The sequence below is a fragment of the Sturnus vulgaris genome, chromosome 18 (assembly GCF_052056855.1).
Source record: "Sturnus vulgaris isolate bStuVul1 chromosome 18, bStuVul1.hap1, whole genome shotgun sequence".
Taxonomy (NCBI): domain Eukaryota; kingdom Metazoa; phylum Chordata; class Aves; order Passeriformes; family Sturnidae; genus Sturnus; species Sturnus vulgaris.
In genome coordinates this window covers 13,353,902-13,369,833 of record NC_142260.1, presented here as the reverse complement: position 1 = coordinate 13,369,833, position 15,932 = coordinate 13,353,902, and the positions used below count along the sequence as shown (strand labels likewise).

The window sequence follows — 15,932 nt, the reverse complement described above, 5'->3', positions numbered from 1 at the left end:
TATGGTGTTACAGACAGCACATGTTGCAGCCACTTAACCCACCGAGGTTTACTCTGGGCTACTCTTGTGGAGAGGATAGGCTGTCCTGTCCTGCCTTCCAGATACTTCTTCTTTTTGAATATACCCTCTTTAATTTCAAACATTTGTTACAGCATTGCTTTGGTTTTGCTGAACCTGCTTAGGGGTCTGAAATAGGGAATTGTTTAAATGCCTCCAAACTTGCTTGATGTGAAACAAGCATTTATTCTGTTACTAGAGAGAATCTGCTTTTCTGTGTGCTTCTGTGGGTTTGGGCATCCTTTTGCATATTGACACTCAGGCATCACCTATCTAATCTTGAGGAAAACCCTTACAAATTTGACAAGGTACTACAGCACTGCTGCCTCAGACTTTCCAGCACCCAGAAAAGACACTGCCTAGGGAAAGTTTGCACAGATTGTCCAGCAGGCACAATCTCTGGGACCATAAACTACAGTGCGACTAAAGAACCCAAACAAACTGGTGTGTTAGACCAAACACGATGTTCAGAGGCTGTGAGTGGCACCAAATGGGGTTTTCTCATCCAAGGCAACCAAGCTGGAAGAGCTGTAATATTTTCTAAATCTAAACTAAGTCCTAAGCCTAAACTAGCCCCCAAACTTTAAAGCCATTCAGAGGTCTTTGCTTCTTGACCATAAATATGGAAGCAGGCAAGTCATGTTCCTGCAGCTTTGAAAAGAACCCCATACACTGTACTTCCAAGTCAGGGCAAACAATCCTGCTGGGGCTCCTGGTCAAGCTGCAGAGGCAAATTTCACCAGCATCCACTGCATCCTCTGCAGAAGGATCTGCAGAGCCACAAGGAAATAACCTTGAATGCCAATTCTTAAGCCATGCCATTCCAAATAAAAGTCATAAATTGTAGTAGGAGGTATAAATTCCATATTGACATTCTGCACCAGCCTCAAGCATGGAAGAATAATGCACTGTTCAGGCTGCTGAATGAGTGCTCTGTGTGGACTGAGTCATTAAAAACTTGTGGAATAGTCAACCATGGCTGCACAAAAATAAATATACAGCTGACTGTAAGTAATTTCTTCACCTGCTTTTTCAAGTAGAATTTTATAAAAATGTTTATTAAAGGGAACGTTGTTTTTTTGTTTGGTTTTTTGGGTTGGTTTTTTTTTGTGGGTTTTTTTTTGGTTGGTGGTTTTGGTTTTTTTTAACACAGAGATTTTGGTATATTTGAATTGAAACCATATGTCTGGGTTTATGCTGCTCACACACAATGTCTGACTAGTTTTACATTTATTACACTGTTAAAAACAACTAAATAAAAATCTGAGTGAATGTGTTAAGATACAAAAAGGATATTTTTCAACTCCTAAAAAATAGATCTGTAAATACAAGTGAATTTTACTATAGAAGCATGAGGAGATTTATTCTTTTTATGCTACAATTGGAAATGTATGGCTGAGAGGAGATTAAACTAGGTAAATCCGATTTTTTTTTATATTTTCCACCTCATCTTACTTTTATCTACACAGAGGATACTGTTACATGTATTTCAGTTTTACCTCAGGCAGGAAGGCAAATCCTCTGTGGAGACACATTTAATAAAACTACATGCAGTTGGTTAGCCTAAATAGGTAGGCCCCCCCTTCAAATTCACGAGCAAATACTTTAAAAGATTAGTGAGAAGAGGAAATTTGATGACTATGCACACAATAGAAATGTGTCAGGATCTAGCTTTTATTCAGAAATTCATGCCTGATCTTAATATATAAGTTTGCATGTATAAATCAGAAAATACCATCCTTATAAAGGTGGTAAAATTGGAAATTCTTTAGTGTGTTTAAATTGTTGGGCAATTGACCTAAAGAACAGACCTGGTGAAATCCAGCTTTCAGAAAATGTATATTCTCAAGACCCTGCCTCAAATGAATACATTAGATCACAGGTCCTGAGAAACTGTAAAAACGGATTAATCCCATTGGAGATGACATCAGCATTTCCTCACCAGACTCTTCTAGATTTCTTCCAAGGCTTTTATTTAAATTATTTTCTACCCCTGCCTGAGAAGGACATGTCAGATTGTAAGCTTTCTCTATTTGTGAGACAGGGAGAGAAGGAAAAAGAAAAGCCTTATTTTACTCCTAAGAGGTTAGATGGAAGGAGAAAGCATTTTTTATGAATGATTAGTGAACTGTGTTTCTGTAACAATTGCAAAGTATGTGTTTCCACATGCAGCCTTTTCATGCTTACAGAGAAGATTAAAAATAACACTGAAAGGACTGAAAATCAAATCAACATGTTAAAAGCATGATATGCTGTCTCTGTAACTAACCATCTTTTCAGTAATTGGAAAACTTCATGTGCTGGCCAGCAATGAAGTTTTTTAAGTGTTTTCATTTCCACTGAGAAAGTGTTATTATTTCCACTTCAGGAATCTTGCTGAAGAGATGCTAGCAATATTTCTTTTAGGGTTCAAGGTTTTTCATCAACAGGCAGAAACTGCACTACTGAATTACTAGTATATATTTCTCCTGCTTCAACTCTCTTTTAACCTTTTCCCTTCTTAAGAAGCATCCAGATGCATCACTTCCCTTTATAAAAGTAAACTGAGCATAGCCTGTTTTCTACTTTAAGAAAATTATATTTCCATAAAGTAAATCAGCACCCATTACAGAGATGGGCTTTGGTAAAACCTTTTTCCATATTTTTTTGCCAAGGCCAAGATTATTTTGGTGTTGGCTAAAGCTGAAGGAGACTCAATATTAAATCACAAACTCTTCTGAGACAAATAGCCTGACAGACCTTTTCCATTAGTTGTATTCACATTCAGCCTTATACCCAATCTTTCTCTAGCTCTTGTGTTTTTTGAATTTGGTTTTCTGTACTGCTTATCTAAGACAGGCTAGTGCTAATGGGCTCAGAGGATTCTGTGCCCAGACACAGATGTGGTTTCAGCCTGAAGTTTGTGAAGGAGAAAAGGGTTATCAGAATCAGTTAGCTTAAATAAGCTAATGATAAAGTTGTTTTCTCTAAAAATTTGCTTTTGAGATATCTGTTGGTCAGCTGTTCCACTTCTGAATTAAATACGCCTTTCTGAGAAATTCAAAATTTCAGTGCTTCTGACATGCATGACAGGACCAGACATGTTTCTCTTCCTGGAATAGTCAGTATGGTTTCTCCTTCGGCATACTGATCCTGAATTTCTGCTGTATTGCAAAGTTACACTGAATGAATACTAAACGCATTACAAAAGCTTAATTTCCCAAACCTTTTTTCTTCCACTCTACAGAATTTCTGGTATGTTCTTATGGCAATTTTCCTACAAAAACCCCTGGCATTACTCTTTCATGGACTATTTCACACCCCCCCCTCACTTGATGCCATTTGAGCATTTAGCACTGCACCCTCCAATTAGAAATTCCATACACATAGTTTTTAGTCTCGTTTTCAAACAAGACTTTGTTTACACAAATTTTTATATAAAGCCATAGCACAGTTCATAGCAGGAAAACAGAAGCCAGTAGTCAGAAAACATTTATACTCTAAAGCCTGTGGGGCCTTTAGGACCATATAACATATTTCTGTTCTCCAAATAAATGGCCATTTACATTTGAAACATTCTGATGTTACAAAGCTTGCCATGATCTACAACAGAAATAGAACTACATGTGAGCCAAAAAGCAAAGATGAAGCATAGTTTGCAGAAGAAGATGTATACAACTGTCACCTGAAATCCAGTGCTGAGCTGTGCATTTGCCATCAGTTTATAGGCAATTTCTGGGCTGAAAGCTGATTTTGGTGCTGCATTAGCAGGTTATGCAGAGTAAATTCTACAGTTCTTTATATTATTTCAAACTAATGTTGTTCAGTAACAACATTAGCTTTTTTTTTCCTGTACTTTTTCCTCATTTATACAGAAGGAATTTTTAAATGCTTGAGCAGGCATGGAGGATAAAATACTGAAATCAACCAGTCTTTTGACAATGCCAGGATTTAAATGAGGGTCTTCATGGGAGCATGCCACAAGGAAGATCTGTTTCTTGGATGCATCCCAAAAGCTCCCCAGATATCTGATGTCATACAACTATCCCTAGGGACTCCCAGCAGAAAATGCAACATTCAGTAGAAAAATGACTTGTTCTCTTTCCTGGCTCTCTGCACCCCAGGTTTCTGGTATTCCTGAAAAATTCCCTTCTGTTTTCCTTCAGTTTTATTGCCCTCTGAACTTCCAGCTATTGCCAGAAATTACTTTACGAAGTTCTACACTGACTGATTTTTATGTTTTTACTTCAGCCTTTGCTGTGGTGTTCTTGTTGCTGTTAACTGTGATGAAAATTTCAGACCCTTCAACTCAAGTCTTGATAGATAAAGGTAATTGTTACTTTCAGTGCATGTCTTTCAGAAAAAAAATAACCTGATTTTCATTAGTATGCACATGGTTTCCTGGACAGTTTAAATGTATTCAGATTATCTAATTGCAGTCTTAAGACTTTTGTCTTTTAGATGTGATTTTGGAATGAATAATGGCTACTCATTCACAGTCTTGTTCTGTCAGTGTGACCCTTCATCTTTTCCACTGTTTGATGCTTTTCAGTTAAAACTTAGAATTCTGTTGCTTTGTAATCCTGACCCATAATAGGTATTGCCTTGTATCAGGCTGTATCTTTCATCAAATTCCAGTTTTTACCAAACCTATGCCCACTGAGTCACTAAGGCTGCAGATCCCGAATTGCAGACTTCCTTCAAAAGTAGACATTCCAAGTCAGCTTTCCATTGGGATAAGATTATTTGGATATAAAATTTAAATTAAACTTGGATAACGTGTGCCCAATTGAAAGCAGCAGTGGCAGACAGCAGCTGCAGCAGAGAACAGTATATACCTCTTAGTACAAAAAGACAAAATATTTACTAAGCTAGGGGATTTTTTACCCTCTGTGGCACTGGTGAAGTCATAACCGTGCTCACAAAGCTATAGCTGAGTGATTTACAGTGCAGTACTTGAGGAGACATCAAAAGTGGAGTCCACTACAATCCAAGTACCAACCAAATCAGCTGACTGTTAGTAATACCACCTTGTGTGGAAATGGATGGAGACAATGTACTGTCATCAGCAAAGAACAGGAATCCAGACAAAATATTAGGTGAAACAAGAACATCCTGGGAATATAGTTGTTTCAAGAAGCCCCTGTTGGCTAACTTAGACCAAGGAGAAATACCAAACAGTCCCAGTTGAAAAAGCTTTAAACGTTTTATAGAAAGCTGAAGCATAGTACCTTAGCCTAATCCAACATATTTATATGAGTGTTTTGTGAACTTAATTACAAATTTATTATGTTTCCAAATTAGTGGAGTGCCTCTGTTACAATAGCTCGTCTGGCCTGGCTTCTCAACAGAAAGTTGCCTGGACAGAGAAGCTGCCTAGACGTTGCAAATATTTCTCATCTTGAGGTGTCTGTGTTTGTGACTCCAGAACTTGCAGAGACTACATTAAATCAATTCAGTAAGTGCAGGCTTCAAAATTATTACTCTTGCTGTCTCTGGCTAGTTTTTGTTGGTTGTCTGACAGGTTGGTTTATTTTTTGCTTTTGTCTCTAGGTGTTAGTCTTATGACCATCTGCACTTATGTAAAGTACTTCAGTAGGCTCTGAAGTCAATACCTAGGCACTCTGATAACGCAGGTTATAATCAAGTATTAAAGGCCACACGGAAGTGACACCTTGCACTCAGTAGCTATGTGTCTTACATTAAAGGGCCTAGCTATGTAGTTAAGTCCATCACTGAGCTCCCAGGAACCTACCAGACACATGGAAATAGCTGGCTCCCTGAATCCTCTCAAGAAACAGTCAGCAAAGAAGGGAGCAGCTTGTGGAGCTCAGTGCACTTGAAATCGAGATAAGCAGCTAGTTTTACAGCAGCTATTTGCTTCACATGTGCCTAGAGACAGGATAGCTTGTGATTACAGAATGAAGCTGATGTGAGGGAAAGAGCTCAAGACTGTGTTTGAATTCTAAGTGTCTAAAATGATGATAGCATAAGTCATGATAGACTCAAAAGCCCCTGAGTCCCATAAGCCTTTAATCTACAGTGCCCAGAATAATAGTGAAAAAAGCAGAGATACATCTCAAGTGTCTGGCTTATTTTCCCAACTAAATCAACTGTAAGAACCATAGTTATTTACAACATGCAGAAAGTGTCAAGATGATAGTTAAAGTACTTACTTTATAGAGGCAATATAAATATTGTTGCATGGAAATCTCCCACAAACAGCAGCAGGAGTTTTAACTCTGGATGACTGCAGGATTTGGTATAATCTTTGCTAGGTGGTGATTTTTCTATGAAAGAGGAAAACTTATGTGAAAGGAGTTGGTAACTTTACAGACCCTTTCTTTTTGTAATCTCACCTTGATTTAACAACTCAAAAATGGTAAAGACATATTTCGAAAAGTTACATGCACAATTCTGCTACTAGATTCACCCAAAATATTGCTTCATGAAAAAGAAACACTTCTTAGGAAGCCAGCCCTGTAGGATGTACTGTAATGAGGTTTTCCTTGAACTCATCAGACATTTTGTTTAGAACAAATTTTGTGTTTCATTTTCCCATCTTATGCTATCAAGGTTTATTGTTTACACTATATATATATACTCGATCCTGCATCTTTTTCCCATCCCAGTTATTTATCAATGACAAGCTGTGTGGCCTGAGCAATTTTGAGAAGTCCCTCTGTCCGAAGCCCTGCCTTTGAGCTGCGGTATAGATCAGGCTGTTAGCAAAGCAGTCATTTCTAACGGGAAGAAGAGCAGAGCTGAGTAACGCCAGGTTTAGGGGGTTTTCTTTATTAAGAGGAGAAAGGTGAACGCATACCCCTCCCTCCCTCGCCGCGTCTGGCAGCCCCGCGGGGGCGATGCGGGGCTTTGGGGGGCGGTGCTCCGGGGCCCTGTGGCCGGTGCCGGGAGCGGGGGGCGGCCCGGCCCGGCCCTGCCTGGCGCGGCGCGGGGGCCGCTTCCCCCTCGGCGGGGCTGACGGCTTTTAGGAGCGGCGCGGCGCGGCCGGCTCCAGAGCGCCGCCAGCTCTCCGGCCGTGCTGCCGTAGCCGGCCGGGACGGCCCGCAGCGGAGCCCAGCACGGCAGAGGCGGCACCAGGGAGACCCATGCGGCCCTAGGCTGCCCGTCGGCCGCACCATGCCGGTCCCTCTGCGCCTGGTGTGGCTGTTCTGGCTCTGCAGCATCTGCCGCGGGTACTTCGAGGGCCCGCTGTACCCTGAAATGTCCAACGGGAGCCTGCACCACTACTTCGTCCCCGATGGGGACTACGAGGAGAACGACGACCCCGAGCGGTGCCAGCTGCTGTTCCGGGTGAGCGAGCAGCGGCGGTGCGGCGCGGCGGCGGCGGCGGCGGGCGGTGGGCTCAGCCTGCGAGAGGAGCTGACGGTGCTGGGGAGGCAGGTGGAGGACGCGGGCCGGGTGCTGGAAGGCATCGGCAAGAGTATCTCCTACGACCTGGACGGGGAGGAGAGCTACGGTGCCTACCTGCGCCGCGAGTCCGCCCAGATCAGCGATGCCTACTCCAGCTCGGACCGCTCGCTGAGCGAGCTGGAGGGCAAATTCCGTCAGGGGCAGGAGCAGGGCGGCCGGGAGGAATCCCGTCTGGGCGACAGCTTCCTGGGGCTGCTGCTGCACGCCCGCGCCCTGCTCCGCGAGACCCGCCACGTCTCCAGCGGGCTGCGCGACAAGTACGACCTGCTAGCTCTGACCGTGCGCAGCCACGGCGCCCGCCTCAGTCGCCTCAAGAATGATTATCTCCGCGCCTGAGACCGGAGCCCCCGCCCCAGCTGAACCCGGACCCCCCACCGGCTTCAAAAGAGACCCCCAGTCCTACTGCCGGTGTCCCGGAAGGCACAGCTCTGACGTCTGCCTGGAAGGAGCACGTCCTTGGACAAACCCTAGATTAATTTGGGAAAAGACCTCCGAGATCAAGTCCTACCTTTGACTGAATACCACCACGCCCACTAAACCATGTTGAGAAGTGCCACAGTTTTGAACACTTACAGGGATAGTAACTCAAACAAAATACACTATTCTTCATGGTAAAACCTTATTTATTTTACCTTCTAAACAAATAGCACAATTCTATAAACCAGGAGGTTCGAGGTATGTTTAAGTTAATATCCCATACTCAAAAATCTACCCTCTGTTGTATCATTCATCTTTGGTTGCAAAATGAAGTAAGCTTTCTCATCTCTGATTCCCTGCTGTTTGTTTTTGTATCACCTGTTCTGCTGTGGCTCACCTACCGTAAGTATAGTTGACGTGAGGTGCTGGCTAGCTCCTTCCAGATTCCTATGTAGCAAATACTTAAATTGCTTTTGTTGTTAGTCCTTCAGGATGAAACCTCTGGCCCTCTATTAACTTCCTTTCCAATTATATGTATTATATGCTCGTTAAACATTGTTCCACTACATAAAGCTGTGATTCTCATTTGTGTTTGGAAAGATGGGAACTATTCTGGCAGGATTTGTACTTCCAGGCTTGCTTATCTGTGACTCTAAGCTATCATAACCCTAAGAAGCAGCCAAAAAGGTTTATGTCAGATCCTGAGAATGTTGGTGGAGATTTTTATAGCAAAAAGAATGAGCCCTAGTGGTGATTAGAGTTTTGGATCCCAGATTTGAGAGCCAGGAGCCTGTTTCTAAAGCAGACAAAAAGGTTTTGTCTATGCAAGCACATTGACTTTTCTTGTTGGTGACTTTTACTAGCTAAGTTATTATTTTGCTAGATGAGTTATTAATAAAACTTTGTGGTCCTAGACAATAGCAAAAGTGGCTGGTGGGAAGGAGAGTGGAGATTATTTGGGTTTTTATACTCCTTGCTATTTAACTGACAGTTTGGGGTAATGTGGTTATTAGGTTACAGATACCGCAGGCATACCTGTTTCAATGAAAAGGGTGTTGTAATAAATATTTGAAAACAGTGTTAAAGTACATTTTTGTTATTAGTTTCCAAGATGCTCTTGATTTTAAAACATTCAGTTGAAATGTGTCTTTTCAGCAAAAATTTGAAAGTTTGTAGCCCCTGCCAAGTGAAACAACTTGCTTTTTAGTAAAAACAATAAATTTACAGACTCATGAGGTAAGCAAGTTTCATTAAAAGTAACAACACAAAAGGGCTTTTAGGGCAGACTTTTTTGAGTTTTTAAGCACTCGTGGCACTGGAAGAGAAGCTGATGTACTTTTGAGGTCTGTTCTTGTAAACCGTGCTCCCATTTAGTTATACTTCAGTCTGCAAACCATTGAGTGGGTAAGTTACTCAAAAGTGCAGTGGGTCAACATAAGTCAGCTTGGACTAGGGTGCTGAAGGCACCAGGAAAGTCTCAGGAGGGTACGTGCTTACAGAACCAGATAGCTCATTTTGCTGAAGGCAGTGAAATGTAGCGAACTAGCAAGATACTTGAGATGTCACTTTGCATTTTTAAGTCCTCAGCATCTTTAAAGATTTGCTAAAAAAAAGAGACATTTTTTTGGTTGACTCTGGTGGAACCACTCAGTGTTATTTTCTGTTCTCAAGTTAGAAGGTATATTAAAAATTAAGAAAGTAAATTAAAAATTAATTTATTTGTGATACTTTCCTTGTCACTAGGGATGGATGGCACAACACAAGAGTGAGCCAAGTCACTGTGTCTCGTGTGCTCACTGCCTTAGCAAAACATAATAGCAATTCTGGTCTGGACCAAGCTCCAGAAGTACCTGAGACCAGTCTCCCCTGAGGATGTCATGCAGTTCCATTTGTGCCCAGAAGCTTCTTAAAGAAGTTTCAGTCTCTGTTTACCCACTTTGAGTCATTTGCTCTAATATGAATTTTAAATATCAGTAAATAAACAAAAATGGCATGACCATGCTATTTTTTTAGCTTTATGAGAGCAGTATTCAAATCCTAATAGAAATATATTAGTACTGTAAAACACAGCTTCCTGAACATGCTTTAAGCAGCTTGACTATTCTATTTGCAGTAGCAAATGTTTGGTCAAGTTGAAACTATTCCAGTGTATGCAGCATACCAAAAGAGTAAATGTTTACAGAATGCTTACTTTTCAAAGCAAGAGATGTGTGGGTATTTACAGTATAACTCATTTCACTCAATGCCCTGTAAATTGTAATCTAGTGAAACAAGACTGTGATACTTTACAATCCACACTAATGTTTCATATGATAAATATGAATTTTTGACACACTTTTATGCTTCAGTAAAATATAAACATGTTTATATTTGAAATATGACAGAATTCTGATTTCGTTTCAGTAGCTTTGATTTTGGATGGCTTTAAATGGTCCTTTCAAGGAGAAAATTAAGATATCTGAGTCTGGTTTATGTGTAAGTGCACACATTTAATAAAAATGGTCAATCATGTGGATTTGATGAAGCCAATGCAAACATCTTTTAGGACATTTAAATCTACTAGAGTTTGACTTACATAATTTTGGCTGATCTAAGCAAATGTATACATTAAATGTATAATTTTTAAGTCAGATCTGATAATTAAATGGTTTTTATAGAGCTGCCTGCAAGAACTGAGTGCTTAGTGATGTTCAGCAGTTTAAAGTTTTAAATTCAATTTTTTTCTTTAAAAACTGTGAAAACTATATTGCAATACTCTTTGCAATCTTATAAATGTCCTACTTTTTCTTTTTATCTGATAAAACTTATTTGTTTGGAAGGTATGAAGATCCCCTGGATCTGGATCTTCATACAGCCTATTTTAAATAGTAAAAGCTCTTTTATCATTGTAAATTTGGTAATCATTTTTAAGCAGAGCGCTTTAAAAGGATGATTGTAGCAGCAATCATCCCCACTATGTCCTTCTGTTATGTTAAAATATTGCATTGGTACTAGATTATTTTTTCTTTTTCAGAATGCAGAAGTTTGAGCTAAAATTGAGCGGACAATGGTATTTTTTGTTGTATTCTGATGGTTATCAATATATGTATTATTTCTGAATTTATTAAAGAGTTGGTGGCACTGAAGAGCAAAAGACTATTTTCTGAAAAATAAACATGCTGCAGCTGGAACAGTCATAGAGAGCTTACTTGAGTTTTTTCATCAAGAGGAACAGGTTGCTCAGAGAAGGTGTGGATGATCCATCCTTGAAAGTTTTCAAGGCCAGGCTAGATGGAGCTCTGAGCAACCTGGTCTAGTGGAGAGTATCTCTACCCATGGCAGGTGGATTGGAATGAGATGATCTTTAAGATCCCTTCCTACTCAAAGAATTCTATGATTAGAGTCAAACAAGGCTCTAAGGGACTCACCTGCACTTTTCTCCAGGTAGCTCACTTTTGAAGGCTGTGGTCTGATGTGGACAATCTCACATCCACTGATACACAAAACAGAAGAAGCTCAGAGCATGCACAAAACCATTAACAAGAGCTTGAGATAGAAAAGTGTACTTTCCTTATGCCAAGTTAATGGCTGAGAATTCAGAGGAGAGTGTGCAAACTGGATTTCAAAATTGCAATTTCCAGTTCCACAGGCTGACTTACCCAGGACCATCCTCACAGAGAAGTCAAGTGAAGCTTTCAAAAACTTGGTGAGCCTTTAAAAAACCCTCTGTGTGCCAAGCTGGGGTGTATGAATTGTCTGAAGCTGAATTGTTGCTCCTATAGGTTGTCAGGTACTTAGATGCAGTTTGGCAAGACGTAAAGCTCATCAGCAAAAAATACTTGGCTTAGTCACTAGAAACAACCTTGTGAGCTACAGAGCTCTGGTTATAATCTTGTCTAGGAAATGTGCATTTTGTGGAGAAATTCTCTTGGATGTGTCTGTTACTGTAGGTGTGGCTGTTTATTTAGATGGTCTTCATGTTACTTTACCAGTTTCTTGTGCATGCTTCTTGAATATCAATTTTGTGATGATTAAAGAAGTTTTCAGCTAACAGTGAAGTGTTGTGAGTGAAGTGCATTTCACAGACACTATTCCTGAAGTAAGCCTGTGGGTTCAAAGTCTGTAATTTTTCTGTCTTTTAAAATGTATTTTTACTTGCAGTTCATTTGGAAATTTGGTTTTTTATTACCTAGATTTTTTTTCTGGTAAGCCATTAGCAAAAAATTGTTCAATTTGTGGGTCTATATTTCATTCCTAAAATATGTGAAACTGGCAAAAAAGCCCTGACTGTGCTACATGCTTCTTTTAAAAGCTGTTATGAACATACGTGTTCATATGTTCAGAAGAACACATGTAAAAAAAGACTAAAAATGCTTATTTTGTTCATTGAATTGTCATCCTGCCTACAAGATCAATTTATAACTGGAAAAGGCAGAATTTAATGACTATTTCTGTAACAAGAAAAACATATGGTCTCCATAACCATTACATTTTTAATGATGTGGCTTGGACAGAGTCATTCATGTCTGTGTAGAGTCTTTCCTCCTTGAAAACTACCTTACCTTGGGGAGGTACTGCTGGCAGTCTCCAGCATGCCATTAACATTCTTTCATAAGAAAAGACAATGCCAAGAGTATCATATTTTCTCAGATGACAACCTTCCTTAGACTGTGTACACCCCTTGTGAGAGCTTAGAAACCGTCTGTATAGCAATCATTGTTCATGTCTAAACTTTCTTTTTTGGGACGGGGGGGGGGAGAAACGTTATTAGAGAAGGTTGGTTCATTATCCAGTGAAGTGGATAATGTGAATATTGTGAAAGCACGATGACCAAAAAAGCTATGTACTTGCATCATATTTTCCATACATTTTCCACTGCAAATTTTTCTCTGTGACGGGAGTTACCAACATAGAGTAATTTTAGTGTTATAATAGAGATTTACTGTTATTAATACTAATAGTTTGGTGTTATATATTTGGTATATAGTGCAAATACCATTATTTATACTAAAAATTTGGACACACTCCAAACTGCAAGATGGTTTTATCTGTCTACTTTGTTATCTCTTCTCAAAAATAATATGACTATTATTATCAGTTTAGTGTTGGGTTTTGATCCATGAAAATTATTCAGTGGACTTCTAGTTTCTCAGCTGAATTTATCTAAGACCTTGTTATGCCATTTTCGGTGATAAAGAATTATTTCCTTTACACTTTCTGTGTGGACAGCTGCTTGGTTAATGAAGAGCAGTCAATTTTTCTCAGTAGCAGGCTTTGTCCTTTTTTAATTAATATGATTTTGTTTCTAATTTAATGTAATCCATCTGAGATTTGTATTAAAGTAATGCACTTTTTACTCAGGATTCAAACAGAGGTACAACAAAACGCAAGCTAATTCATAATGATCTGCATATAAATTAAGATGCTATTAGATTTGTGACTTTAAATAATACCTCACATACTCTCTAATTTCAGAAGAGTAACCCTAGAAAAAAAGAGTGAATGAACAGGAGGTAAACCTCACTTACATTTTTTTTTTGCAGAGGAATTAATCTGACCATGTACATGAGGAATGAACTGAAGTTCACCATGTGCTCTTTTACCCTAGAAGCTAATTTGCAGCCACGTCCACTTTTCATTTCTAACATTTATATTTCTTTGTCAGTTAGGTTTTTCAAAAAGGCAGGCATCCCCTTATGCTACTTATATATTGATTTATAGTTCCTATCCAAATCACTTTTCCATTGCATGTCATTCCACAACCGTATGCAGGCTGCATGGTATTTATTTACTTGCAGATCTCACTGACTTTAACAGTAATTCCTCTACATTTCTTAGCTGCCCCACTCCACTGCACATCTATCTCAGGCCTGCTCTAAGTTGCTGCTTTTATCTCTCTTAGCATGTGTGCAGAGCTCCAGCTCACAGAACCAGGAAAACATTGTCATTGTTGGTTATGTGTAACTCCACTGGGAATACTGGTCTAGGTTGTAGTCTTTTACTGTCATGTCAGGGTAGCAAGCAGAGTTTGTTTCCTAAGTTGTTTGCTCTTTGTATGTTACCCTGTGACTTAAAATTTTGCAATGTCTGTTACCTAATTGCTGCCAAACTGATATTTATGTGGCAGTAACCTTCTGCAAAGTCATATGGAGACATGTGGCAAACCCCCACAGTACATCCCTGCAAAAATGATGGTGACAGAGTAAAGCCCAAGGAGAATTAGTGAACTGATCTTGCAGTACAGGATTAAGCAAAAATATGTTGAGACACTAAAAAGGGACATAAATATGTTGTAGGTCAAGATTTTCATTATATATTCTGATATGCCTCTTATAAAATTCTTTCTTTTACAGAAACACAACAAATACAAGCACAGCATTAATGATTTAGAGTTTGCTGTTACGTCATCTTAAAGGCATTTTGGTTTTACTCCACTTGGATAGGATCTTTTTCCACTTGTATATTGTATAGCACTCTTTGTAAAAATAGACATCCAGCCTTGCAAACACTTTGGAGTGCTCCTGTTACCAAATGAGACTTTTTACACCCTCATGCTTCAGTATTTTCCCCTTTTGACTGGGGAAAAAGAAATCTCTATTCTTGTTATATGTACAACTTTTCTTCCTAAGGTCCAAACTAAATTACTTTTGGTTCTTTTTTTTCCAGCTTGACTGGGATTTTTATGTATGCTTTATGTAGCTTATGTTAATAACAGATTTCACTCATTAAAAGTCTATAATTGTATTATTTAGACACTTGAACCAAATTTAGTCTTTTTTTTCCTCCATTTAATAAAAACAAAACAAATTATAAATGCATACAATATCAAATATTTTCTTTCACCCATTATGTACTTAATGTGTACTTTTTCTAAAAGAAAAGAAGCAAAAATAATTGAGAAACCTAGCGTTAAGGTACTATGTTACAAAGTCAACAGCATAAGTCAGGAAGGTGAAATGTGGATTCTCAAGAAATAATCTACATTCAGCGTAGGCAAAATGTTCATTCTCCTCTTTTCTAGGAGTTACTACTTGGAGACTAATCACTGAGACAAAGAATAAGGTATGTACTTCATATAAAATACCTGCAGGTAAATAATTATCTTTATTATCTTCCAATAAAGACAATAAAGAGTTACAAAACCTCTGGAATAAATAAATAAAGCCATTTGTAAACAGTATTTATTAAAGGAACCTGACTATCTGCCAGACATCCAGTCTATCAAACCTTGAAAATAATTTAGAATGTTCAAGCTCCTGTTTCAAATAATGTATTTAAATAGCGAGGCAGGAAGCATATAGTAGTTCTTACAAAAAGTTATTTTAAAAAACAGAAGACAGCCATGAAAACCAAAAACGTATGTATTCCACAGAGAAAACAGAAAAAGAAACAAGGCAAGAATATGAAAACAAGCTGAAAAAATGGATTTGGGGCCTAATTTGGAAGCAATTAATTACTACTACTCTTTCCCTTAAAATAGTGTGACCAACTCCATACATTACTAGAACTGCCTTGGCATGTGAAGGTTGTTTTTTATTGAAGATGTTAAATTATAATTACCAACATAAATACTTCATTTCCTATTAGTTGCAGTCTTTTTAACTGCCAAAATATTTCTGAAGAGTCATTGAATATTTTCACTTTTTCCATGTATTTGTTCCCACCCAACTAGCCAACTTTCCATCTCTGTGAATGTTTTACTGTCTTTGAAAAATGCTGATTAGACAAAATTGGTGTTAAGGCTTTCCCTTTATTGGATACACTGATGCACCAATATTTTCTGGATGCTTTGCAGATCACAATATGGCCACTGAGTGTCTCATGGAGCAGGTGCCCCTTGCACAGCTGGGAAAAGCTTTCCATCTGGAGACAAATAAAGGTTTTCCTTTTCTTTTTCCTCTTCTTTCATGGACGTTATGCCACCAGTTCATGCATACTGAAGAAGGTGGGGATTGTACTGCAATAAAAACTGAAAACTTGAAGATCAACATGGGCCACTCCAGCTGAAAACTGTTGGTGCAATGTTCTGCCATTGCCCTCAACTACAGAACTACAGAACTCCCTCC

At 39.1% G+C, this 15,932-nt stretch overlaps 1 protein-coding gene and 1 long non-coding RNA gene across 2 annotated transcripts; both read left to right on the top strand.

Annotated features, from left to right (window-relative positions):
• The first annotated feature begins 1,009 nt into the window (after positions 1-1,009).
• LOC148221763 (uncharacterized) lies at positions 1,010-15,762 on the top strand. The gene is made up of 3 exons (XR_015807446.1): positions 1,010-1,064; positions 4,288-4,365; positions 14,888-15,762. It is a non-coding gene; the product is annotated as an uncharacterized LOC148221763 (long non-coding RNA).
• FIBIN (fin bud initiation factor homolog) lies at positions 7,077-11,924 on the top strand. The gene has a single exon (XM_014889825.2). It carries the CDS (start codon positions 7,177-7,179, stop codon positions 7,804-7,806), a length of 630 nt encoding a protein of 209 aa, XP_014745311.1. The 5' UTR covers positions 7,077-7,176; the 3' UTR covers positions 7,807-11,924.
• Positions 15,763-15,932: the final 170 nt, after the last annotated feature.

Bases quoted from the DNA above. Each gene is read 5' to 3' on its own strand.
- FIBIN (XM_014889825.2), top strand. From the start codon at position 7,177: ATGCCGGTCCCTCTGCGCCTGGTGTGGCTGTTCTGGCTCTGCAGCATC.